At 42.6% G+C, this 27,040-nt stretch overlaps 1 protein-coding gene across 1 annotated transcript in view; it reads left to right on the forward strand.

Annotated features, from left to right (window-relative positions):
• Window positions 1-27,040, forward strand: part of MICU1 (mitochondrial calcium uptake 1) — a 205,935-nt gene that overhangs the window by 152,678 nt on the left and 26,217 nt on the right. Inside the window, exons 9-10 of the mRNA XM_081955835.1 lie at window positions 2,176-2,313; window positions 13,799-13,907. Of these exons, the coding sequence (XP_081811961.1) occupies window positions 2,176-2,313; window positions 13,799-13,907 (247 nt within the window). The remainder of the gene's footprint in view (window positions 1-2,175; window positions 2,314-13,798; window positions 13,908-27,040) is intronic.

Here is a 27,040-nt window from a genome sequence, read left to right on the forward strand (position 1 = left end):
TTTGTTGTTTAATTATTATATTGATGAGTCAGTCTTTACTCATGGCAATATTTTTAGAAGTGATGTAAAGTCACCCAGCTGACTTCATCTAGAAGGCAGAAGTAAAACTAACAGCCACCAGACTTGTAGATTGGTACCTACCCTGTTTCCCTGAAAATAAGACAGGGTTTTGTCCTCCCGAAATAAGCACTTGGCCTTATTTTCAGGGAGGGCTTATTATTTTTGAGGTGCAGGAAGCGGCGAGCGTGGTCAACTCATAGCTACTGGTGTGTTGCAATATTTTCAGTGGGGGGTATTTTCGGGGGAGGGCTTATTTTAGTACTTGCACTCAAAAGCCCAATTTGGGCTTATTATCCAGGGAGGTCTTATTTTCGGAGAAACAGGGTAAGACCTACACAAAAATGACTTTCTTTGTTAAATATAGATAACATTTTAAAAATACCCTCATTGAGACATAAGGTTTACATAGCATGCTTCTGCAATCTTTGTCTGTTTTGACCTTGGCATGTGTTGATCGTTGAGTTTTTGATGGATCTGTGAAATTTAGGAGATCTTACATGCTGTCAGATTGAGTGAAAAATTGCAGCCAGTTGAACGAGTTTGGATTAATTTCCAGGCTTATTTAAATGCCATAATACTGTTCCAGAAAGGTGCTGACAGTGTAAAGGCAAACATCTGAAGGGCAGGTTATCACATTAACATCATATTTATTTCTGTATCATGTATTTTCATTGGCAAGTTTTATTCCTTGAAAGGAGAAAGTCTTTGTGAATACCAGCAATTAATTGAAGACCAATCAAGATTAAATTGAACTGATTTGAATGTTATTAAAGAACAATTAGGTTTTACTTTGTGCCCCCCCCTTCATTTAAATTACTTAAAAGATTGGAGAAATGTTTTTAAATGCTTCCAAGTTTTCCTGTCTGTGAATGATGTGAGAAAGAGATCTGGAAGCCTTGAAGATCCATCGTATCTTTTGAACTGATGTGTTGAAAGGTTAATGAAGATAAATAATTGTTTAAAAAGGCACTCCCCCCAAAAAATTTTTACAACACATTGTAATACATTTCTGCAAACATTTTGTTGATGCAGGCATAAAATTCCATCTAAAATACAATGCTGTAGAGCCATGATGGCGAACCTATGGCACGCGTGCCACAGGTGGCATGTGGAGCCATATTAGGTGGCATGCCAGCTATCAGCTAATTTTCTGCCCTTCCGGAGAGCCAGGGGAGGCCGTTTTTGCCCTCCTCAGGCTTCAGGAATGCCTCCGGAGGCTGGGGAGAGTGAAAAACGGCACCAACGGGCAAACCAGAAGTTTGGAAATGATCCATTTCCGGCTTCCAGGGGGCCTCCACGGGGCCGGGAAGGCCATTTTTCCCCTCGCCAGTCTTCAGGAAAGCCTCTGGAGCCTGGGGAGGGGTTGCACACGCATGCACGCGGGTGGGGTCACGTGCATGCACAGGTGGGCAGGGAAGGATTGAGTGGGCACGCGCGATAGCGCCCGTGCTAATTTGACATAAGAAAAAGGTTCGCCATCACTGCTCTAGAGAAACATTACTTTTATGAAAATTAACCTTGCCCCAATATTTAAGATTTAAAGTCTGCCATCCATTGAAGTTCAAAGAGACCCCCTGTTATATTATACTCACATTAGAGTGGTTATCTGTAAGAGGTTGTATGGGATAGGAATCCAAAGACAGTTAAAATATTACAAATATATTACCAACGTTTATATTTGTAATACATTAATATTTTGTTAGTGTGAGTGCATCGCTTAACAAATTTTTATCTTGCAATATTTTACTAAGAATCTTAAGTTGAGAGTGATTCATAGCTTAGAAGAGATAGTAACGCTCACTTTGGTGGTCCTTTTATAATTTCCATTAAATATACAAGATAATAATGACATTCCTGAGTATTAATATCAACTTTATACCTATGCTGTATATTGTATGCATACCAATGCTGTAATTAAAAATATAGGAGTGTTGAACATGGTGCTTAATGAGGTTAGCATTCCTTTTCTGATCCTTTCATCTGCTGCTTGTTATTTTTTTAAAATGTGTGATTTCACATGGAAGAGAACTTTTCAATAGACAGTATTGATATGACATGAGCAGGTGAATCCATGCCGTTCTAGGTAACTTTTCTCCTTCCCTTTTTGTCTTCCAGTTTGAAAGGCATGACCCTGTAAATGGTCGAATCACGGAACGCCAATTTGGCAGCATGCTGCTGGCTTACAGTGGAGTACAATCCAAAAAGTTGACTGTGATGCTGAAGCAACTCAAGAAGCATTTCCAGGATGGAGTGGTTAGTAACATTTTGCAGCAATATGATGGAAAAGGGCTGGAGAAATTTATTAAAAATAATTGTTCGCATCATAAATGTTCCTGACAGAACAATTAATCAGTGGAATGTCTCATCTCCAGAAGTTGTGAAACGCTGTAGATTTTAAAGAAGAGATTGAACTACTATTTGTCTGAAATGATATAGCAGGGGTGACAAACTGAAGGTCTGTGGGTGGATCCTGCCCATGGGTGCTTAAATCTGGCCCATGGGGCCAGCCTGGAAATACCAAAGGACCGGCCCGTGGTGCCTCTGCCAATCAAAAAAGGCCGCAGCTGTTTTCGGCCTCCCTGGCCTCTAGCAGCACTCTGCCAGCAAAAAATGAACTGCGCGGAGGTCCTGGGGGGCCCTATGCGGCCCATTTTCAGCCTCCCTGGCCTCTAGCAGCACTCTGCCCGCTAAAAATGGGACGGCCCATTTTGGGCCGGCAGAGTGCTGCAGGAAACTGGATTGGACTAGATTACAATTATGTGGCCTCAAGTAAAGTGCCTGATCTGGATAGAAAACAAACAACATCCTATGTTAATACTACAGTTTAATGCCAGATTTTTCATACTCTAGGACCATTTAATCTACAATCAACAATCTATAATTGACATCCATTTCTATTTACTATCCTGGAAATTCACCTCTGCTGTTAGATCTTGTATTGTCATGTCATTTATGCTATTGTATTTTTTATTATTAGTTGAATAATAAAAATACAATAGTATGAATAACTTTTCTGCCTGGAAAAGCAATTTACTATTAAAGAATGGGGGTATAAATTTAGAAATAAAAAGTTTAGTGGAGTATGAAAAGTAAGTAATAAATGTTGGCCCGTAATATGTGGTAGAAGAGATAGGAAAAAATGGTTATAATAAAGAATTGTGAAAAGAAAGAAGGGGAAAAAACTTACCTTGAGCCTGGATCAAATGCCCACCCCAGCCACTCCTACCATTACCATAACCATCCTGGCCACACACACACAGCCCTCCAAGGGCAAACACAACTCTGATGTGGCCCTCAATGAAATCGAGTTTGACACCCCTGTGGTATAGGCAGGGGTGGGTTCTGGCTGCTGCTACTGCCAGTTCGCTCAGGGACATGCATACGCAGACGCAAAAAACAAGATGGTGGCGCCATAGGCCATAGGGAGCTTAAAAGGCATGCACGCCCTTTGAATAAACTTGCTTGAATTGAAAGGACGTCTTTAGTTTGGATTTCAGCAAAGCGTTTGACAAATCAGTTCAAAATAGTTTGATAAGCAAACCAGTCACAGGTTAGCTAGAACCAGTTCGGGGGCATGGCAGGCTGAGTTACTACCTACTCAGCCAAACTGGTCCGAACCGGTAGGAGCCCACCTCTGGGTAGAGGGTTGCCTGCTGGTGCAGGGGGTTTGGACTAGAAGATCTCCAAGGACGCTTCCAACTCTGTTATTATGTCATGGAAAGCATAGTACTATATAAGTTACTGTTGTTGGGGTATTCAGTGCTAGAAGAAACATTGACCCATAACATTATAAAGAAGTCAAGGCATAGAAACAAGTGGGGGGGGGGGGAACCCACTTGTAACAATTTGCTCATCTGAGATCCTTGATCTCCAATTTAACCAGGGAAAGATGGATAATTTATTTCTGTGGCCTTGAGTTAATTGTCATTGTGGCTAGGAAATTTGCAATTTAAAAGCACACTCATGCTAGGAAAAATATTATGGAAACTGGGTTCATAAAGTTGAGAGGAAAAAGACTAGTGGCACTGCAGGAATGAAAGGGAGCTTAAAAGGCATGCACGCCCTTTGAATAAACTTGCTTGAATTGAAAGGACGTCTTTAGTTTGGATTTCAGCAAAGCGTTTGACAAATCAGTTCAAAATAGTTTGATAAGCAAACCAGTCACAGGTTAGCTAGACACATAGCAATTATGTGGATACATAGCTGGCTTCAAGCCATACTCAAAAGAATGCTGTTAATTTATTCACCAAGCTAGAGGTATATATTTGGAGTGGAGGATCACAAGGATCAGAAATGGAGCTTACATTCTTTCAATATTTTTATTAAAGATTCAGCCAGATGAATGAAAGAAACAGTGATCAAGGTTGCAGATAGCATAAATCGGAGGAGATAGTTATTATGTGAATGAGACAGAAATAAAATTGGGAATGATTTTGATTGACAGATGAAAATGTCTTCATTTAAGGAACATATAGCGATTATCTGACTTAGTTACAGTACTTGTGAAAAAGGTCTTAGAGTAATACAGGTAATCCTCAAGTTATAATCACAATTGAGCCCTAAATATCTGTTGCTAAGGGAGACATTTGTTAAGTGAAGTTTGCCCCGTTTTATGGCGTTTCTTGCCACAGTTGTTAACAGAATCATTGCAGTTCAGTTAGTAACACCGTTGTTAAGCAAATCTGCTTTCCCGTTGACTTTGCTTTTGAGAAGGTCACAAAAGGTGATCGTGTGAGCCATAAATACACGCCAGTTGCCAAGCATCTGAATTTTGACTAGATGACCGTGGGAATGCTACAACGGTCGTAAGTGTGAAAAACAACCATAAGTCGCTTTTTTCAGTGCCGTTGTAATTTTGAACTGTCACTAAATGAATGGTTGTAAATCAAGCACTTCTGGTAGTTGATTGCAGGCCGGTTGAATCAGAAGGGTCTTGCAGAAAGGCAAGTGAAATTTTAGCGTACATCTACAAAAGTATTGCTTCCAATGCACGGGAAGTCATTGTTCCCTTTCATTCTGCTTTAGTCAGATACCATATTGAAGAAAAGTGCAGCACAATGAGGTGCAGAAACTTAGCGTAAGTTTGAAGCAGTTGCTTTAATTATTGTGAATGCTTCAACCTCAATCAGGCCTGTTTCCAAGCTTAAAACACTTCCTGAATCATTGAAAAAGCCCATTTCAAGCTTGAAAAGGTTTGATTTCAGAACATTTTCCACCCTTCTAATTCAGAAGAACTGTAACTGATTCAGAAAAGGGCAGAAAAGATAGTCAGGAAAACAGAAACTTGAGCCCTGCTAAGGAGTTAGATATGTTTAGCCTCAATAAGAGAAGACCAATGTACTAAAGGGAATTACAACCTATTCTTTTTTAGAGTCAGGATATTAAAATATTAAAATTAAAGGAAAGCAGTTTGTGGTTTGATATTAAATGGAATGAGGGACGACGTGATGACTCAGTGGCTAAGATGCTGAGCTTGTAGATCAGAAAGGTTGGCAGTTCGGTGGTTCGAATCTCTAGTGCCGCATAATGGAGTGAGTTCCCGTTACTTGTCCCAGCTTCTGCCAACCTATCAATTCGAAAGCATGTAAAAAATGCAAGTAGAAAAATAGGAACCACCTTTGATGGGAAAGTAACAGCGTTCCGTGCGCCTTCAGTGTTTAGTCATGCCGGCCACATGACCACGGAGATGTCTTCGGACAGCATTGGCTCTTCAGCTTTGAAACGGAGATGAGCACTGCCCCCTAGAGTCAGGAATGACTAGTACATATGTGTGAAGGGAACCTCTACCTTACTTTTATTAAATGGTGTACTACTTGGAGAAAAAAGTTTTGTTTTGTTTTTTTCCGACCCTGGCCTAGCATTTATTTACAAACATATTTTATAATTAGTTTGATATTCTAAATGTCTGTTTTTCTTTTCTGCCCTGAGAATATATACTTTTCAGTAGCCATGGGAGTGAGTTAGGAGTTGATCTGCAAATTTAGAGCAAAAGAGAAGGCGAGGGAGAGAAATTATTAAGTATAGGAGAAGTCAAATCCATGAATAGTGTGATCCTAAGCATATTTATTTGGAAGCAATTCACACCATGTTCATGACAAAGTATTCCCAGGAAAAATATGATTGCAGTCTGAGCATTAAAACAAAGGCTGAGAATTAAGTCCAAAAGGCTTTTTTTTTTTTTTTGCATTTTTACTTCAGAGTGACTTTTCACAATGGATTTGTCTGCATATGGTACCCTCAGGCATCTCTCCATATCGCTGAGTCTGAATTTCTGATACATTGTAGGACACCCACTCAGTTTTTAATTGACCATCTCACTATTGAAAACATTCTGACTTTGTATAAATTTCCCCTCTAAAGACAGACTCTTAAGCAGCATCTTGTGACCATCATTTTTTTAAAAAAAAAATCTCATTAAAGAATCCCTGGAACTCTGCTTGAAAACCACCCAAAGCAGGGGTGTCAAACTCAAGGCCTGGGGGATGGATCCAGCCTGCAGGGTGCTTAGATCTGGCCCACGGGGCTGCGCTTGGAAACAGCGAAGGGGCGGCCCACAGTGCTTCTGCTAGTGAAAACGGAGCTCGGGAAGACTGTGTGTGGCCATCCCAAGCTCCATTTTCACTGACAGAGGGTTGCAGGAGGCTGTCGTAGCTGAAAACGGAGCTCAGGAGCCCGTTTCCGCTGCCAGAGCATTTGGGCCACCAAGGCACCCCCGATGTGAGTGATGTTGAGGTGGCCATGCCCACCCTGGCCCCCCAAGGTCAAACACAACACTGATGCGGCCCTCAATGAAATCGAGTTTGACACCCGTGACCCAAAACAATTCCTTCCTACAGTAAGAGACACATTTAACTCCGTAGGTTAACCTCCATGTTATTTAACCACAGTGTGCTCCGAAGTATATATTTGGAAGAAAAGGTAAAGATATATATTTTGACAAGCAAGCATGCCAAACTTACAGGTGCAATAGAAAAGGGCATAAATCAGATTCCTTCCAATTTAACCAGCATTGTTTTTTTTTTTAAAAAGAAAGATATCTTGGCCCATAGCTCCAGTTATCAAAATGACTGCCAGCACAAGCTGCATTTGCTGGATTGCTATCAGGCTGTTTGGGGATTAGAATGACTGCAATATATCCTTCTATCGAACATCTCTTCGCCTGAATCGTTTTGCAGTGAAATATTCAGGGCAAAAATGACTCCTTTTAAATCATGATTGGACAACCCGAATGTTCAGACAAATGAGTTCTTCAGCAAGTCCATTTAACTTCATAATGCCATTAAAAGTATTTTCTTTGATTCCTAGCAGTTTCCTGTGAACTTTGTTTTATTAATAGCTTGTAAGAAAGATGATCTTCTCTTGAGCAACTTATGTAAGTCATTTTTAGCATTGACGTGCTCTGTGTGCTTTAGCTGTGAAGATAGTGTGAACTCATTCATTATTATCTAGTATCTGGAAGTCATCCTTGCTATTAAATTTCTGTTCCGGTTGTAAAGGAGTTTAGAGATGGCCTTGAGGAAGATTTGAAAGAAATTTTAAAGGAGAGATAAGAAATACACTAAGCATGTGGGTGAACCTATGGAATGCATGCCAGAAGCGGCACACAGGGCCATCCTGCGTGGGATGCGTGGCCTCACTGGCTCCTCTTTTGCACGCCTGTGGCTGCACGCATGCCGGCCAGCTGGCCTTTGTGGCGCAGGAGTGCTGAAACCTGGAAGGGCAGCATTCCATGCATGTGTGCACTGGAACCTGAGCTTACGGGTTTCTGGCGCATGCATGTGCGACGGCCAACTGTTTGTCAGGCGCACAATGTGCTGAAAACCAGACGTTTGGTGCTGGTGCACGCATGTGCAATGAAACGCTGGTCTTCTGGCTTTTGCCGTTCCCATGTGCACAAAAGACAGCAAGGCAACACATTCCTCGCGGGATGGTTTTGCGTGCCATTTCCGGCATGCAGTGATGAAAAAGGATAGCCTTCACTGCAATAAGTCATTGGATAGTTGTTGATGATGATGCAACAATAAAGTAGCATTCCTGAAATCCCCGATGTGTCTTTTTCTTGAACTGGACTACCTTGAATGGGTGACATCTGTCTTGAAAGCCAATCTCTCTCTGTTTCATCTTACACCAAACAAAATCTATGTGGAGTTATCTTGAGCTTCTTTCTCACCTTTCTTTCAAATATTGGACTGTGACATCACTTCTCCAAGTTTCTCCTTAATGGCATGTTCTTTGCTTCCCCCTTAGCAGCGGTTTCAGTCCAGGATCATTCCTAAATTCCTTTACACCAGTTAATTCAGATGCCTAAAACTTAATAAAATTGTTGTATTTTCTCCACTTGTTTTTTTAATCAAAAATTTCTCCTCTTTTGTATAATGATATTTCTCTTTAAATGATACTCTAGTATCTTATCCCATGTTCTGATTACAAAGCGCAAAGGACAGAACCTATTTTTGCTTTGTTTTGCCTCCCAGAATTCTCCACATCTTAAAGTTTCCAACGTTAAGAAACATTGGTTTAGATAATATAGGACCAAACTTAATTCTACCTTAATTACATGCAGGGTTCCTTTGGTTTTTCAAATTAATTGTCAGACTCAAGTAACTAGGAACAGGAGATTAGTTCAAAGCACTTCACATTTATTAAATGCTACCTATACACATTCCAGTTGTAATTTATGGCTGTGAAAGTTGGACCACAAGAAAGGCTGAGCACCAAAGAATTGAGAGCTTTGAACTATGGTGCTGGAGAAGAACTCCTGCGAGTCCCTTGGACTGTAAGGTGATCAAACCGGTCAGTCCTAGAGGAGATCAATCCAGACTGGTCTTGAGAAGGCCAGATCCTGAAGATGAAACTTAAATGCTTTTGCCACCTAATGAGAAGGAAGGACTCACTGGAGAGGAGCCTGATGCTGGGAAAGATTAAGGGCAAAAGAAGAAGGGGACGAAGAGAATGAGGTGACTGGATGGAGTCACTGGAGCAGTAGGCGTGAGCTTAAATGTACTCCAGAGGATGATAGAGGACAGGAAGGCCTGGAGGAACATTGTCCATGGGGTCGTGATGGGTCGGACGCGACTTCGCAACTAATAACAACAGCTATACACAAGAATCTAATCTACAGTCAAGGCAAATTTGACACTAGATAGGAGGGTAGCAACCCTAAACTGATGAAGCATTTGACCCTGCCTTCTTTCTCAGCCTGGGTATCTCCTACATCAATTTGAGGAATTCCAATTTTCATGCAAATTACAGCATTCAGGGGCATTTCCCCCCCTAAAATTAATTGTCCTCTAGGAATGTGATTTTCTTTAAATCAGGGATGGAAAGAAAGTTCAACATTTTTGCTCTCATCTTGTAGTCCCCTGTTAAAATCCCTACTCTACAATGTATTCTTAAAACATTAAGTGCTGTTCCTGTCTCTTCAAGCACAGGTTTTATCCTGCATCTTCTAAAAGTCCAAATTCGACACCTATTTTTTATTTCTCTCTTCAAACCAAAAGCTCCAGAATACTGATTCAAATATATCTTGACTCATCTCCATCCTAGATCTTCACTAACCGCTGTACAAATAAAGTAATTATTTAGAACTTCTGATATCTTTTTTTTCCCCAAAGAATTTTATTGGTTTTTTTAACATTTATAGGGAAAAGGGTAGATGGAAGGGTATACAAATTTTGGCAGTTGCAAGTGTGGCAGGCGCCCCCTCCCTCCAAACTCATAAAATACATCTGAGTATAAAACATTAGTACATAATCATATAAAATCAGCATATTAATTCTAAAAATATTTTCCATCAGTTTATATATTGTAATATATAATCTACATGTAATTTCATTACTACTTTCGGTCTGTTTATAACAATGTGGTTTTCTTATTCATTTTTGTGATCTGAGCTTTCTTGGTATTGCCCCTTCTCCCCCCGCTGGCAGAGCTCCGGCCCCTCCCGTGTCCTGCATAACCGTTGTGGAGTCTTCTGTTTTTTCTAGGTTTGCTTTGTTTTTTTCCATAAAGGCCTGTGCCTCTATGGGTGTATTGATTCTGATTCTTGTCTCCTCCCAGAATATCAGCATACCTTTAGGCATCAACCATCTAAACCACACCCCCTTCTGGTATAATTTATTCGCCAATTGCGAATAATTTTTCCTTTTTTCCCTAATTTTTTGGGGGATCTGCTTCAAGATGGTTATTTCCCTGTCGTGGTATATCAATGCTTGCCCCCTTTGTACACCCAGAATTTCGTCTCTTGTGCTTTTTCTAAGGAATTTAATATGGACCTCCCTGGGTACATTGTGTGTTCTGGCATAAGCTGAATTCACTCTATAGACCAGATCTATCTCCCATTCCATCTGTTGTTTTTCTTTATGTTATGTATTCAGCTAGGATATTAGTCATAATGTCCCTTATATTTTCCCCATCTGCTTCTATAACATTTTGAAATCTAAGATAAAAGGACATTCTCTCAAATTCTGTTTTCATTTGTTGAATATCAAGTTCTTTGTTTCCCTTCTGCACTGCTTCTACCCCACCCTCACCTCCGCCACCCCACCCTCCACAAGGTCCAGTCTCTGTGAGTTCTTATAAATTTGGACTTGATTCTGTTTAATTTCTTCCTTCATTTCCTTTAATTGTTTCTTAATTTCTTCCTGGCCCTGTATAAGTTGCTGAAGCATTTGTTGCAAATCCATCTCTGTACTCTTAGGTTGCATCAGGTCTGTGATCTTTGATTGTGTGGCAGGGCTGGATGTTGCAGATGTCGGGGCAGAAGTAGCAAAGCCAGGTTTTCCAGGGGGTGGTCTTTTAGGAGACATAGTTTATAAAGTAAAGAGATCAATCAGTATGGAGAATGGACAGCTGGAGAAGCAGAGCAGCCAGATGAGTCCAGGAGGCAGAAGATCCAAGCAGAGGGGAATTTCTTTAGTCAGTCTGGTAATAGAGAGGAAGTTTTCCCCCAGAGAGTTCAAGAAAATAACAATCCACAAGAGATTCTTCTGGGTGACACGGAGACAAAGACCGGAAGCCTGAATTTTAAAGGTGGAGTCAGGTTTCACAGTTCATGAAGGCAACGGAAGTGTGCCATCTTGCCCTGCCAGCTTTGGGCTCAGAGGCATATTAAGGTTTTAAAAGTTCACAAAGTTCTCAGGTCATCAATAAATTCTGGAGCTAAGTCCAGTGAAAATCACTTTTACAGGGGTGAGGCATCATTGGTTGGCTCTCCCCCCTCCTCCTTCCCCTGGGGGCGAAAGCAGAATTTTCCCAAGCCGCTTGTCCAGGGGGGGGGGAAATCCCCCTCCCTCCAGCCGCACCTCCAAAAAAAATCCGAGAGTTTAACTTTTAACTTGCTGAAAAGTCCATCAAATCAAGAGAAGGGGGATGAAGAGAGGAAGCGTCTCACCACACCGCCGCTGCTTCCTTCAATTTTGCATCGTCCGATCAGCCTGAAACGAGACGCACGCGCGCCCTCCGAGACTGCTCCTCGATGCCTGGAGCGAAGCGGAGAAGCCCCCACCAGCCGCCGCCGATGCTAGGGTCCTCCGCGAAGCCGCTCCTTCGGCAGGACGCCTCTCCGGGGCGTCCTGTGCCCCCCAGAAGCGGGGAAGCCCACCGGGGAGCGGGAGCGGGCAAGGGACTTGCCACCGGAACCGGAACCCAGAACTTCTGATATCTTAATTAAGGGTTGCTATGCTTGTCATTTGAAACAGTGACTAGGAGAAATAGAATTCCCATATAAAAAGGCAAAACTGTGTGGCCTCTTTTTCTAATTGGCATTGCACAGCTTACATGCTTACTGGCTATTGATCTTCACAACACCACAGCAACTGCTCATTTTCATCAAGCACAGGGAAAATAATTGAATATTTGCATGTCGACAAGGAGACTTACAAATTGCATAATATCCGAGACAATGAATACAAATCATAGTTCCATACTGGTAGCTTGCTTTGTTAGCAATTGTTTAGAACGTAGTGTTTCTTTAAATAGATTTGAATATCCGTAGAAAGGATTCAAGAGTAGCGGTTTGTGTTCAAATTGTAGAGCAAACTTTTTGCAACTTCCTTCTTGAGCACTTATACTGAAACTAATTAAACTAGATAAGTCATCTACTGCGGAACCTGCTTGTTGAAATTCAGACGTAATTATTCCTGCTTTTGGCCGGATTTTTTTTCCTCCTTGAAAAAAAACAGTATTTCTTACCACTCAGCTGTTCCACAAGAATATGTGTAGCAAATGTGCTTTGGGTTAAACCTGCCTATTCCATTTTTAGCATAATTTAATCTTGCAAGCAACGTACTGCAGTATGGCTGTATACGGCAAATTGATTACAAACTGGGAAATTGGTTTTCTATTCTATCCAGCAAAATCAAATGAGTCATTTAAAATGTTAATTCTGTTTGGCTTACTAATTTGTTTTTCATTATTTTTTTACCTATTTGCACTTTCATTTTTAGATACTCCTATTTTGGCGCCACTATTCTTTTCCTCAGGCAGGTGGCAGGCAACCTTGACATTAAAAATGCACATTTTTGTAGTTTTTCTTCCTAAAATAAGCACTTCTGGCAAATGATGTGTCAGTAGTATAAAATGGATCCTACTGTAGTAAATACCTTCTGGTATGTGAAAGCATAAAACTGCAAGTGGCGTTAGTAGATGTGAAAACGTTTACCAAACAGGAAAAATACAGTGGGGATAAGACACCCCTAACACTCCTCAGCAGGTGTGTTCTGTTAAGATGCATCCTGTTGTGCTTTTAAATGGCTTCTATTGTATTACCGTAAAATGGCAGCGCAATGGAGTTGCCATGGTAATGGCTTCACAGTACTCCACAAGGGGGCTCCCTCTAGTAAGGAGGAAAATCCAACATTAGAAATTATGTTTGGTCCTGACATTTTCCCTTATAAATAAATACCCGGACAACGCAGGGTTATCAGCTAATATAAAATAAATAAGTGATAGATAGGGGAGACATGATAGCAGTGTTCCAATATCTCAGGGGTTGCCACAAAGAAGAGGGAGTCAAACTATTCTCCAAGGCACCTGATGGTAGAACAAGAAACAATGGGTGGAAATTAATCAAGGAGAGAAGCAACCTAGAACTAAGGAGAAATTTCCTGACAGTTAGAACAATTAATCAGTGGAACAGCTTGCCTCCAGAAGTTGTGAATGCCCCAACACTGGAAGTCTTTAAGAAGATGTTGGATAGCTATTTGTCTGAAACGGTATAGGGTTTCCTGCCTAGGCAGGGGGTTGGACTAGAAGACCTCCAAGGTCCCTTCCAACTCTACTATTGTATTGTATTGTATTGTATTGTATTGTAAGTGCATAAGCATCCAACAGTAGTTTAGAAATTAGGAACAGCAGGTAAGAAGCATGCTAGTTCATAGTTCAATCTGTAAATGCATTAACATACAATAAGTTGACAGCTAAATATTTCAAATTTTCTAGAGGAATAAACAGACTCATTTCCTCCATTGCTAAAAACAAGAGGCCATTTGAATTGATCTGATGGATTGGTAAAATAGGCTAAGATTTGAGCTAAAGTGAAGCTGATTATATTATTATAGTAATGATGATGTTTATCCCAGAGAAATAGGCCGGATTCATATACCAGGAAAAGATAGCTAAGTCAAAAATGGATTGCAAATATAAAATAGCCTGTGTGAATTTACACATTGACAGCATCCTTGCTTTCTACCTATCTTTTTCCCCTTTAAATATGTTGTTTTCTTTATCTTCACTGCAGGGACTAACATTTGAGGAAGTAGAAAATTTCTTTACATTCCTGAAAAACATAAATGATGTTGATACAGCTTTAAGTTTCTACCACATGGCTGGAGCATCTCTTGATAAAGGTAATCAACATTTTCCCACCTGATATTTAAAGAAAAAAATAACATAATTATATTCACTTTTACCAGATGTTAGAAAGTATAGGTTTTGTGGTATTCTGAATATTTAAAAACCTTTCATGAAATCATTCTTCAATTTATCATGAAACAGTTTATCAGTATAACATTCACAGTCTATAAGCAGATATCCATCAACCGTATTTTTCAGAGTATAAGACATACCTTTCTCCCTCAAAAAAAGAGGCTGAAAATCTGGGTGCATCTTATACACTGGATACAGCATTTTTTGCCTCCCGAAACTCCGCCCCCTTCACCAAAATGGCCATGCATAGCCTTTAGGAGGCTTTCAGAGTGCTCCTGGGGGCTGGGGAGGGCAGAAATAAGCAAAAAACGGTCCGTTTTTTGTTCCCCCCAGCCCCCAGCAGCACTCTTCCTAAAGGCTATCCATTCCCCTTTTTTTGACAAAAAATGACCCCTGTTTTTGTGAAAAATGGGCCAGTTTTTGCTTGTTTTTTGCCCCCACCCCCCAGGAGCACTCTGCAAGCCTCCTAAGGACTATTCATGCCCTTTAAAAAAAAAAGGGGGGGGAATTTTCGTGAAAAACGGGCCATTTTTGGGAGGTTTGCAGAGTGCAAAAACTTTTTTTTAAAATTTTCCTCTTCAAAACCTTGCTACGTCTTATATTCCAGTGCGTCTTACACTACGAAAAATATGGTAACTCTGACTATCTAATTCTGGGCAGTTTGTAGTAAATAATATAAGTAGGCATTAATGCTCTTTCTCAACAGAAGCACCATATCTGAACATTCAGAGTCAACCTATACTACTAATGTGTTAGCTTTCTGTATCCAGTGAATTTTGTATATATGGATAAAATTATAATGTTAACTGAGTGTGTGTTTGAAAATTACAATGTCTCTACCATATTGATAGGCTAGGGGTGAATATGTACTGTGAGGTTTTTTGCAACCTATTTTGGCCATAATCCACGGTGGCTTAGTGACTCAGTGACGCTGTGTCTCAATAGCTAAAACGCTGAGCTTGTGGATCAGAAAGGTCATCAGTTCAGCGGTTCGAATCCCTAGCGCCGCATAACAGAGTGAGCTCCCATTACTTGTCCCAGCTTCTGTCAACCTAGCAGTTCGAAAGCACATAAAAAATGCAAGTAGAAAAATAGGAACCACCTTTGGTGGGAAGGTAACAGCGCTCTGTGCGCCTTCGGTGTTTAGTAATACAATAATACAATAGTAGAGTTGGAAGGGACCTTGGAGGTCTTCTAGTCCAACCCCCTGCCTAGGCAGGAAACCCTATACCGTTTCAGACAAATAGCTATCCAACATCTTCTTAAAGACTTCCAGTGTTGGGGCATTCACAACTTCTGGAGGCAAGCTGTTCCACTGATTAATTGTTCTCACTGTCAGGAAATTTCTCCTCAGTTCTAAGTTGCTTCTCTCCTTGATTAGTTTCCACCCATTGCTTCTTGTTCTACCCTCAGGTGCTTTGGAGAATAGTTTGACTCCCTCTTCTTTGTGGCAACCTCTGAGATATTGGAACAATGTTATCATGTCTCCCCTAGTCCTTCTTTCTCTTAAGCTAAACATACCCAGTTCCTGCAACCGTTCTTCATATGTTTTAGTCTCCAGTCCCCTAATCATCTTTGTTGCTCTTCTCTGCACTCTAATTTCTAGAGTCTCCACATCTTTTTTACATCGTGGCGACCAGAACTGAATACAGTTCATGCTGGCCACATGACCACGGAGACGTCTTCTGACAGCGGTGCCTCTTAAGCTTTGAAATGGAGATGAGCACTGTCTCCTAGAGTTGGGAACGACTAGCACATATGTGGAAACTTTACCTTTACCTGGCCATAATCCAGTTATGGAAAGTATTTAAGGAAGAATCCTCTTAATTTAATTTCTAGGGTGTCAATACTTGTCGTTGGCTTGGTTCTATCTCAGTGTTCAGCCTCACTGCACCAACTGGCAAACAGGATTACCGTAATTACATTGTAGCTTTTGGTTATTTTGTGGATGTCCCCTAAACTCTTTCTCCCTGGTGCTCTTTAAGATAAATTAAGGTGGACTGCACTTGAAAAAGATTTAGCACAGCATTTGGTATTAAATATTTTGTTTGTTTCTTTATTAGATTTATATCTCCTTTGTACACTAGCTCAGGGCAATTTACATAATATTCTGTCCTTTTTTTCACCTACATCAGGGATGTTAAACTCAAGGTCCTAAGCAGCCTGCAGGGTGCTTAGACCTGGCCCACGGGGCTGCTCTGGAAACAGTAAAGGGCCATCCTGCGGTGCCTCTGCCAGTGAAAACGGAGCTCAAAAGGGCCGCGCGTGATCCTCCCGAGCTCTGTTTTTGATGGCAGAGGGTAGCAGGAGGTCACGGAGCTCAGGAGTCTGTTCTCACTAGCAGAGCACTTGGATTGCCACAGGCGCCCCCGACACGAGTGACATCAAGCTGGCCACGCCCACCCTGGCCATGCCAAACACAACCCTGATGTGGGCTTCAATGAAATTAAGTTTGACACCCCTGACCTACATTAACCTTCCCCGATAGGTGGTTGATTGGTGCAGAAGCACTATTAGCTTCCGTAGGTGAAGGGGGCCTTGAATTAAGTTCACCCCACTCCTTCAAATACTGTATCCCACTGGCTGTTGTCTGTCCCAATGTTGCCTTCTCAGCACCAGGCAGCATCTTATCCTGACACCAAGTGTGCACAATGTCTGCAATAAACTTCATGCACTTGTGATATCGTATGAAGCATATTCATTCAATTTCAGCAGAGTCTTGTTTTTCTTGTGCTGTAGCATATGCTACAATTTCCCCAAAGCTGCTGCAGACTTTCAGACACTGGAAAGATATTTCACTGAATTATAACGCAGGCAGATTTTAAATAATATAGATATCATATGCATAATTCATGCTGTGGCAGCTATTACTTCTTTTTCCCTGCCCCAGTTCTATGTGAATGTTCCATGTAGTTAGTCTATCAAGAAAGTGGAATTACCCTGTTTTCCCGAAAATAAGACCTCCCCAGGTAATAAGCCCAATCGGGCTTTTGAGCGCATGCACTAAAATAAGCCCTGCCCGAAAATAGTGCAACACAGCAGCAGCCGTGAGGTGACCTCACTCGCTGCCTCCTGCACTTGAAAAATAATAATAATAAGGCCAAGCGCTTATTTCAGGGTCAAAAGAAAATAACATCCTGTCTTATTTTCAGCAAACATGGTACTCTCTTGAACAGAGAATTTTGAGCATTCTAAAAAGAAATCTGAGTCCAAGTTAGTTTAGAAACACAATTTTAAATAACAGTGCCTTCCAGTTGTAATTAAAAATGTTATGAATTAGAAAGTGAAACACTTAGATTTTTTTCTAAAGGCTTATCCAAACATCCTTGTTATTTATTTGTTTGTTTGTTTCCCACCTTTATTATTTTATAACTCAAGGCAGCGAACATATACAACACATTTTCCTTCTCCTACTTTCCCCTTAATAACAACCGTGTGAGGTGAGTTGGGCTGAGAGAGAATAACTGGCCCAATATCACCTAGATGGCTTTCATAGCTGAGGCAGGAGCTGAACTCATGGCCTCTTGCTTTCTACCTAGTATCTTAACCATTAGACCAAACTGGCTGTCTTAGGTGAGATAGGCTGAATAAAAATCCGATTAATTAATGGCTGTAGGCCAGAGATTCTTGGCTAACTGTTTTTTAAGGAGTTGGCCTGATGGGCTGCCTCCTCCTTATTCCTCATCCAGAGTTGGAGGCCAACTAAGTCTGTATGTTTTGGCCTATTTCAGGGGTGAAATTCAGCAGGTTTTGACAGGTTCTGGAGAACCGGTAGTGGAAATTTTAAGTAGTTCGGAGAACCAGTAAATACCACCTCTAATTGGCCCCAGAGCGGGGTGGGAATGGAGATTTTGCAATATCCTTCCCCCAAGAGTTGGGAGGGAATGGCGATTTTACAGTATCCTTCCCCTGCCACGCCCACAGAACTGGTAGTAAAAAAAATTGAATTTCACCACTGGCCTATTTCCACTTTTCCAAGTACAAACGTTGCCATTTCACAAGATTTTGATAGCTCAAAATTTGTTAGCTCAACTCCTATTGGCTGCTTTCAGCTGTTTCAAGCATATAGCCATCCACTCAGTCACTGGACATCACCTTTCATGGCCTTATTCACATTTGCTTTTAGAATGACATGGAACGGTTTTTCCCACGTTAAATTTGTTCTCACCCCACCCCAAACAACTCAGGGTTTCTTTGTAGCATTCTGGGATTCCATAAAAGCAGCTTTATATGTGAAAGCAAAGATATCCAGGTATATGCATAAACTGAGGAATTACCATGTTTTCCCAAAGTAACACCAAACCAGAAAATAAGTCCTAGCATGATTTTTCAGGATGCTCGTAATATAAGCCGTACCCCCCCCCAATAAACCCCAGTTAAGATCATCAGACAGATGGATGCATTTAGTACTGTATTTATATTCATGTTTATATAAAGAGGTTTTTTTAATGTAGTTTCCATTATGCCTTGCAAATCATTTCTATTTTTGTTGCATTAAGTATCGATCAGAGGAATGTCCTATTTTACTTAAAGGCTCACATCAAACAAGGTGCATTGTTTGTTTTTAAAAAAGAGTTACATTTTAATTACTAGCATCTGTTCCATAAACAAGGTTTAGTATTTAGTTAGTGCATAGTTATTAGATCCATAATATGGATCCTGGTTTTCTGGGAAAATAAATTATGCAAAATGGACCGCTGAGCACGTGATTGACAACCAAAAATCCTCCACTTCCTGTTTATCTTATCTGAACGAGATTTATTTAATGTATTCTCCCCTATACACAGATAAGGAATTTGCCCATTTCCCTGAGAGGAGCAGAAATCTGTTCTACTGAGATGAGATTTAGGCAGCCATGAAACAGAAAAGGCATGAATTATTTCGTGGTCCAAGGAGGGCTGCATCGTGTCCAAAGCCATTTTAGGGGGAAATTCGGATTTCAGTGGACTCAAACGGCTCGCACCCCTGGGTGCTCAGGATTACAGGACCCAGGTCTCTGGCTGGTATTGCTTAATGCCAGGTGCGTGGTACATAAGGCTCCCCTCATTTACAACCTCATACAAGAGGGGAGAGTGGACCTGGCATGCATTACGGAGACCTGGTTGGGCCATGAGGGGGGGGTTCCCCTCATTGAATTATGCCCACCAGGTTTCCAGGCGTTTCACCAGCCGAGAACCCAGGGCAGGGGCGGGGGGGTGGCGGTGGTTATTAGGGAAAGTCTTGGACTCAGGAGGTCACTGTGCCTCAGATAGGTGGGTGTGAGTCCCCTTTTGTGAAGTGGGGCCTTGGAGTCCAGATGGGCCCTTTTGTTATGTACTGTCTCCCTGCTACGTTTCATCGGCCCTGCCGGAGCTGCTAATTATCTTAGACAGATTTGCGGTTGATTTCCCCAGGTTTATGGTCCTGGGGGATTTCAATCTGCCTTCCATTGGCGAGACATCCGAGTCAGCTCGGGAGTTCATGACTTCCATAAAGGCTATGGACCTAACTCAGTTAATTCAAGACCCCACTCATAACGGGGGACACATGCTCGACCTGATTTTCGTCTCTGGACAGTGGATGAATGATCTAGATTTAGGGGATATTTCTATCCAACCCTTGTCATGGTTGGATCATTTCCTCCTTAGGCTTGACTTCCATACTGCCACCCTTCGCCGCAGGGAGGCGGAACCAATTAAATGGTTCCGCCCCAGGCGCCTGATGGACCCTGAAAGGTTCCTGATGGAGCTTGGGACTTTTCCTGAATCCCTTGCTCACAGTTTGACTGAAGCCCTAGCAGAAAGCCTGGGATAAGGGTGGCCACTGGGGCCTTGGATCGCGTTGTGCCTTTGCGGCCTCTGACCCAGTGCCGATCCCGGGTAGCTCCCTGGTTTACCGAGGAGCTCTGGGAGATGAAACGCCGGAAAAGATGCCTAGAGAGTGATTGGAGGGCGAGCCAGTCTGAATCCAACCGAACACTAGTAAGAATTCATATTAAATCCTACTTAGTGGTGATAAAAGCGGCAAAACAGCAACATTTTTCCGCCCTTATCGCGTCTGCAGATAACTGCCCAGCCACCCTGTTTAGGGTGACCCGCTCCTTACTTAATCAAGGAACTGGGGAAGACTCCTTGCAGGGTAGGACTGAGGAATTTGTTCAGTATCTGCAGAATAAAATCGCTCAGATTCGGACGGGCTTGGACTCTGACTGCGTAGATTCGGGCGAGACGATGGGGATGAATCTTGTGGAAACTATCTGGGATGAGTTTGACCCTGTGACCCCCGAGGGCATGGACAGGATTATGGGGAGACTCAGTGCTGCCACTTGTGTGCTGGACCCGTGCCCCTCTTGGTTAGTTTCGGCTTCCCGGGAGGTGACACGAGGCTGGCTCCAGGCGATTACCAATGCTTCATTGAGAGAGGGGTTCTTTCCCACCGCCTTGAAGGAGGCGGTGGTGAGGCCCCTCCTTAAGAAGCCTTCCCTGGACCCAGCTTCTTTAGCCAACTATCGTCCGGTCTCCAACCTTGGCTTTGTAGCAAAGGTTGTCGAGATGTGGTAGCACGTCAGCTTCCCCAGTACCTGGATGAAGCTGTCTACCTGGATCCGTTTCAATCAGGTTTCAGGCCTGGGTACAGCATGGAAGCGGCATTGGTCACGTTGGTTGATGATCTCCGGCGGGCCCGGGACAGGGGCTGCTCCTCTGTCCTGGTCCTATTAGACCTCTCGGCGGCTTTCGATACCATTGACCATGGTATCCTACTGCGACGACTCGGGGGGTTGGGAGTGGGGGACACCGTTTTACGGTGGTTCTCCTCCTACCTGTCGGATCGGTCGCAGTTCATGTTGACTGGAGGGCAGGGATCGACCCTCAGGCGCGGCACTTGTGGGGTGCCCCAGGGGTTAGTTCTCTCACCCCTCCTGTTCAACATATATATGAAACCGCTGGGCGAGATCATCCGTGGTTTTGGGGTACGGTATCATCAATATGCTGATGATACCCAACATTTCATCTCTACCCCAAACCACCCAAACGATGCTCTCGATGTGATGTCCCGATGCCTGGAGGCTGTGCCGATCTGGATGGGGAGGAACAGGCTCAAGCTCAATCCCTCCAAGACTGAGTGGCTGTGGTTTCCGTCATCCTGATTTGTGCATCTTGTCCCATCTTTGATGATAGGGGGAGACGTTTTAGCCCCCTCAGAGAGGGCCCGCAATCTGGGAGTCCTCCTGGATACGCGGCTTAGTTTAGAAGAACACCTGACAGCCATGACCAGGGGGGCCTTTTACCAGGTACATCAGTTGCGCCCCTTCCTGGATCGGGATGCTCTGTGCACAGTCACTCATGCCCTCGTCCTTTCTCGCCTGGACTACTGTAACACTCTCTACATGGGGCTGCCCTTGAAGAGCACACAGAGGCTTCAGCTGGTCCAGAATGTGGCTGCGCGGGTTGTCATGGGGGGACCTAGGTGCTCCCATGTTACACCCCTTTTAGGTGGCCTGCACTGGTTGCCGGTTGTTTTCCGGGTGCGATTCAAGGTGTTAATTGTGATCTTTAAAGCGCTCCATGGCTTAGGCCCAGGGTACTTGCGAGACCACCTACTGCCACCAGTAGCCTCCCAACATCCAGTGCGATCCCACAGAGTTGGCCTCCTCAGGGTGCCATCGCCTGGATTACTGCAATGCTCTCTACATGGGGCTTCCCTTGAGATGCACTCGGAGACTACAGCTGGTCCAGAACGCGGCCGCGCGGGTGATTATGGGGAGGACTAGATACTCCCCTGTAACACCTCTCCTGCGCGAGCTGCACTGGCTGCCTGTGGTCTACCGAGTGCGTTTCAAGGTTTTGATTATGATCTTTAAAGCGCTCCATGGCACAGGGCCTAGTTATATGCAGGATCGCATCCTGCCCCACACATCCCTACGACCAATTCGCGCACACAGAGAGGGACTTCTCCGGGTGCCGTCCGCCAAACAGTGTCGGGGGGCGACACCCAGGAGCAGAGCCTTCTCTGTGATGGGCCCAGCCCTGTGGAATGACCTCCCCCGCGACATCAGGATTACTTCCGACCTCCGCTCCTTCCGTGTACAGCTGAAGACCCACCTCTTTCAATTATCCGGCCTGGCTCAATCGCAATCGTAATCTTCCCATTCCTCCAAACTGTTTTTAAACTGTCCGTAAATATTAATTTTTTGGGTTTTTACAATTGGGGTATTTTAAAGCTGATCTTAACTGTCTATTGATGCAATTTGTTTCCTCCTCCGTGTATGTATATGTGTTGTATATGTATGTACGTTTGGTGTTGTTGTTTATGCTCCATTGTACGCTGCCCCGAGTCCTACTTGGAAAGGGAGCGGCTAATAAATCCAAATTTATTATTATTATTATTATTATTATCGGCCAGGTAGTGTCAGCTGGCGACCCCCAGGGGGAGAGCCTTCTCTGTGGGAGCGCCTTCCCTTTGGAATGAGCTGCCCCCGGAGCTTCGCATAATTCCTGACCTCCGGTCCTTCCGAAGCGCCCTAAAAAGTTGGCTTTTCCAGCAAGCCGGCCTGGCCTGAATAAAATAAATTATTAATTTTAATTGTTAATTGTTAATTTAATTTCTAAATCTCATTGTAATGTCTATTGGTTTTTTTGGATATTCTATTTAACCTTTCTTTTAACTTTTGTAATGTGTGTTTTTATGTTGTACGCCGCCCTGAGTCCTTTGGAAGAAGGGCGGCATATAAGTCCAATAAACCTAAACCTAAACCTATGCAAACTAATAATGCCAGTAAAAAGACTAATCAGCATAGGAACCAAATTTTAGGTTGCTTGCCTTCCTCCACCTGCATAAATACTTGGCTTTGAATTTTTAATGAAGCAGACGAGGTGCTCTGTTTTTTCATTGCATCCCAGACCTTCTGTGATCTGATTCTGTTGAATTAAAATATAGCCTCCTTCACTGCAGTTGAAGAATGGTTTCAGCTGGCCAGACTATTCAGCAAAATCTCAGTGCGTGCAGAACAGTCGCTGGAAATCACTGAGAAAAGAAATCTTACATTAATCCAAATTACATTGGCTACTTCTACTAGCAGCTCTCCAAGGTCTTGTGCTGAAGTTTTTTCCGCAGTTCTATTCACCCTAGATGAGGGGTCTCCAAAGTTGGCAATTTTAAGCTGGCTGAGGGAATTCTGGGAGTTGAAGTCCGCAAGGCTTAACGTTGCAGGTTTGGAGATCCCTGCCTAGATGCTTAGCTATGGATGTTGGAAATACAGAAAGATGGGATCTTTATATAGGAACTTTGACATGCAAAATTACATGCCCCAATTCTGCAATATATTCATATCGGGGTGAAATCTTCCCGGTTCAGCCCGGTTCGCCTGAACCGGTAGGGACGATTGCCCTTAGTTCTGTAAAAAAAAAAAAAAAAAAAAAAGCTTCCACGGATCGCGCAGTTCAGCTGTGAGCCAGGCGATCGTCAGAAGCTTTCCCCCTCGCTTTTTAAAGCATTTTTTCCATGCCGGTTCGGGCTTTCAGGCAGTGGGAAAATGCTTTAAAAGCAAGGGGAGAGGGTGCTGCGAAAGAAAGAGGGGGAGGGAGGGAGAAACAAAGGAGAGGCACGAAGGACCACAAATTTGGCACTAGATGCAGCTTCAGAAGATACCTTGAAAGAGCACAACAATCCAGAGCTGGAAGGGACCTGGAGGTCATCTAGTCCAACCCCCTGCTCCAGCAGGACATTGTTAAAGTGAGTTTCTGTCTTTCGACTCCCCCAGTCACATGACTACATAGCCACGCCCACCCAGTCACATGACCCCACCACTACCAAACCTCGCCCACAGAATCAGTAGGAAATATTTTTAGATGTAACCACTGATTCATATGGAGCCATTACACACAGAGAATAAGCCATGATACAGATAACTTAAAGAGACTGTGAAGTTAAGCCTTAGGAAGAGGAAGAGGAAGACAGAGCATGCCTACCTAGTGAAATCTAATTTAGCAGCTATCACAAGAGCTGGGGGCCTTATTTCAGTCATTCTTGGCCCCAGGATGTTGTCCCTTGTGGGAACCTCCTAGGCTGCATTTCCTAGTTGCTGCGGATGTTGCTTCAGCCCCTGCTGCTAGAGCAGTGATGGCGAACCTTTTCGGCACTGAGTGCCAAAAAGGTTGCGCAGAAACATCACATGTCAGAGCCACACTCCAGAAAAGCTGAACTTCTGGGTTCTGGCGAGCATGCATGCCCAACAATCAGCTGGCTGCTGCGCATGCGCACACTGGTTTTCACCACTGCCGCACGCGCAAAGGACAGCTGATCATCACACACATATGCCTGCCAGAAACCCTGAAGACCAACAGGCAAGGCCACATGTGCCAGGCAACATGGCTTCATGCGCCACTTTGGGCCCACTTGCCATAGGTTCACCATCACGGCTCTGGAGCCTTTTACGATGAAAATGAAATTATGCTGTTACAATCCTGTCCATGTGTTGCGTTGAAAAATTCAGTGCACGTATTTCACATTGGTAAATGCAGCCTTGAGTTGAGATCCATAATTGCCAAGCAATTACAATTCCCTACTTATTGGGTTCAGCTACTCTCATTATGTGTTTATTTACAGAGCGCTATACAAACATTTCTATACTCCGCCACTTCGTATAACTCAAAAGGAACAAAACCATGAAACTGTGTAACAGTTCCAAAGTAATACATTATAAGAACAGTCCAGATCCACCATTGTCACCAAAAGCCTTTTAAAGTCTTCGTAGTCTTGGGAAAGGCAAACAAGGTGAAAGTTTAATGTCCTTTGTAGGCAAAATATTTCATAATGTGGGGGGCCACACTGGGAAAGGCCTTCCACTCCTTTTACCTCATGTTCTATTTTTGAGTCATTTTCAAGGGCAACCCCATACGAAGTGCAATATCAAAGTTTAGATGTGCAGTGAGGAGGATATGAGTCACCCCACACCATCGTGGTCAAGAAAGTCTAACAAATGATTGAAATGGACTGAAATTGTACACTTTCAAGTCAGAAGGCCATGCTGTTCCCTAGCCAGGATATGAAAAACAAAGAAGAAATAGCCTTATTTTCATATACAAGAAAAATAAGCAAAGTATTCCACATGAGAGACAGCAAAGTATCCAGAGCAATAAATGAATGAATAACACGAATTAAACCTCTGTTTGTCTTTAATATCCATGTTTTTGCTCCAGTCAGTTCTTCTACAGAAGAAAAGGAGGTTGATGAATGTTATGGTCACTTTTAACCCTAAAATCAACAGAATATGCAAGCAAAATGTGCTGCTTTAGCTGGGAGAATGCTAAACTTAATTGGATTATATGACCTTGCAAACCAGAGGTGGGTTCCTACCAGAGGTAGTAGGTAGTAACTTGGCCTGCCACACCCCAGAACCGGTTCTATCGGCGGGGGTGCCATCTTGATTTTCGGTTCTGTGCTTGTGCAAAACAATCTTCTTTGCAGACATTTAATATTTTCCTTTTCTAATGTGCGCATGCACGGACCTTTTTAGGTGCAAATGCGCACGCACACCGAACCGGCAGTAATGCTGGCAGCAGCCCACCCCTGTTGCAAACCAAAATGAAGCAGAAGACTTATTGATTTCTGCCAATCCAACAATTTCTAAGAGAGAGAGAGAGAGAGAGAGAGAGAGATCATCAGATGGAGTGCTCAGAAATCACAATTGTTATTGGTAGAAAGAGCTAGAAGAGGTCGATTCTAACAGCAAACATGTGGCCAGAAAACTGACTATAGATTTGTTCACAGACTGCTCATGTTCAAGTTGGAAATCAGGCTAAAGTGGGAAAAAGGAAGCCAAGCAGTTTCAATTGTTGCAGAAAATCAAGAGATAGGACTGCGAGATCAAGATAAGCTTTATTTTGGCCAAAAGGTCCAGACAGAGATAACAATTTCTAACATCTGGACCAAAACCTATAGAAAAGACAGTTTCTTATATATCTTTCTAAGAGCAACGTACGAAGAAATGCTTAATTTCACTTCTTATTGTTTACCTTGAAGAAAAAACCTTATAAGTAGATAGGGTCTTACTTCTCCTTTTGTCTTGGGTCATAGGTGCTGAGTACGTGTCTCTAAGCGACCTTTGTGGTCTTGTGAGAACTATTGAACTCTGCGGTTAGGCTCTTTTGTTCTTTTGCAAGCTGCAACTTTGCCTATGTGGCCTTTTAATACAGAAGGGGTCCCCAGACGCTGTCCAGTCCGACCCAGTAGGTTTCACACTTAATGTCCAAATCTCACTTTACGTCCTACTTTACTATAACATGATCTTGAGTACATAGCTATCATTTTCAACCAGAATATCAGGAATTGCTTTGAAGCAAGTCTGGAATCTTACTTGATAGGAAATCAGAGGAATTAATGGAATAAAATCAAAGAAGGCATTCGGGTGAGTGTGAAAAGAGGCTAAAAACATTGGGGTTGGAGAAAATGCTTAAGGAAAAAAGCAAGTGGATCATGGAGCAAATAAATCCAGAGTTCTCATTTGAGGCCCAAATGAGCAGGCTGGAATTGCATAGTTTGAATATGTTATGTAAGGACACATTTCCCTTGAAAAGTCCTTAAAAGTTTTTCTGTGAGAAAAGAGGATGACAGCAGCGAAGTGATTGGATTTGATAACAGCAGCGATAAGTGCATCTCTGGAAGACCTATAGCTTCTCCTGCCCATTTAGAAGGAGCTTGTGCAGAAGGCTCTAGTCTATAACTTTGCATGCCTCTCATCCATAGAATATCTATAACCTTTTATTGGATATCTATTATTTTAATATATTTGGACCTATTTATTATTTTAATGGATATGAGCCTATTATTTATTACATTATAGTCAAGCATATAGTTTCCTTTCCGAATATAATTGCCTTACCATTCTTTCATATGGACTCCTCCTGTAATAATCCTAGTTAAATTGGTATGTTCTCATATATTTACTTCTAAATAATATATTTACTGGCATTCCATTAAGTATGCTTCATTTGTCTTCTGATAATTTCACATTTTCCTTGTTTTGTACTTCTTTGTGTTCCATATTCCAATTATATATGTCCTTTTCAAGTAAGGA

The sequence above is a fragment of the Natrix helvetica genome, assembly GCF_964273705.1.
Source record: "Natrix helvetica genome assembly, chromosome: 5".
NCBI classification, from domain to species: Eukaryota; Metazoa; Chordata; class Lepidosauria; order Squamata; family Natricidae; genus Natrix; species Natrix helvetica.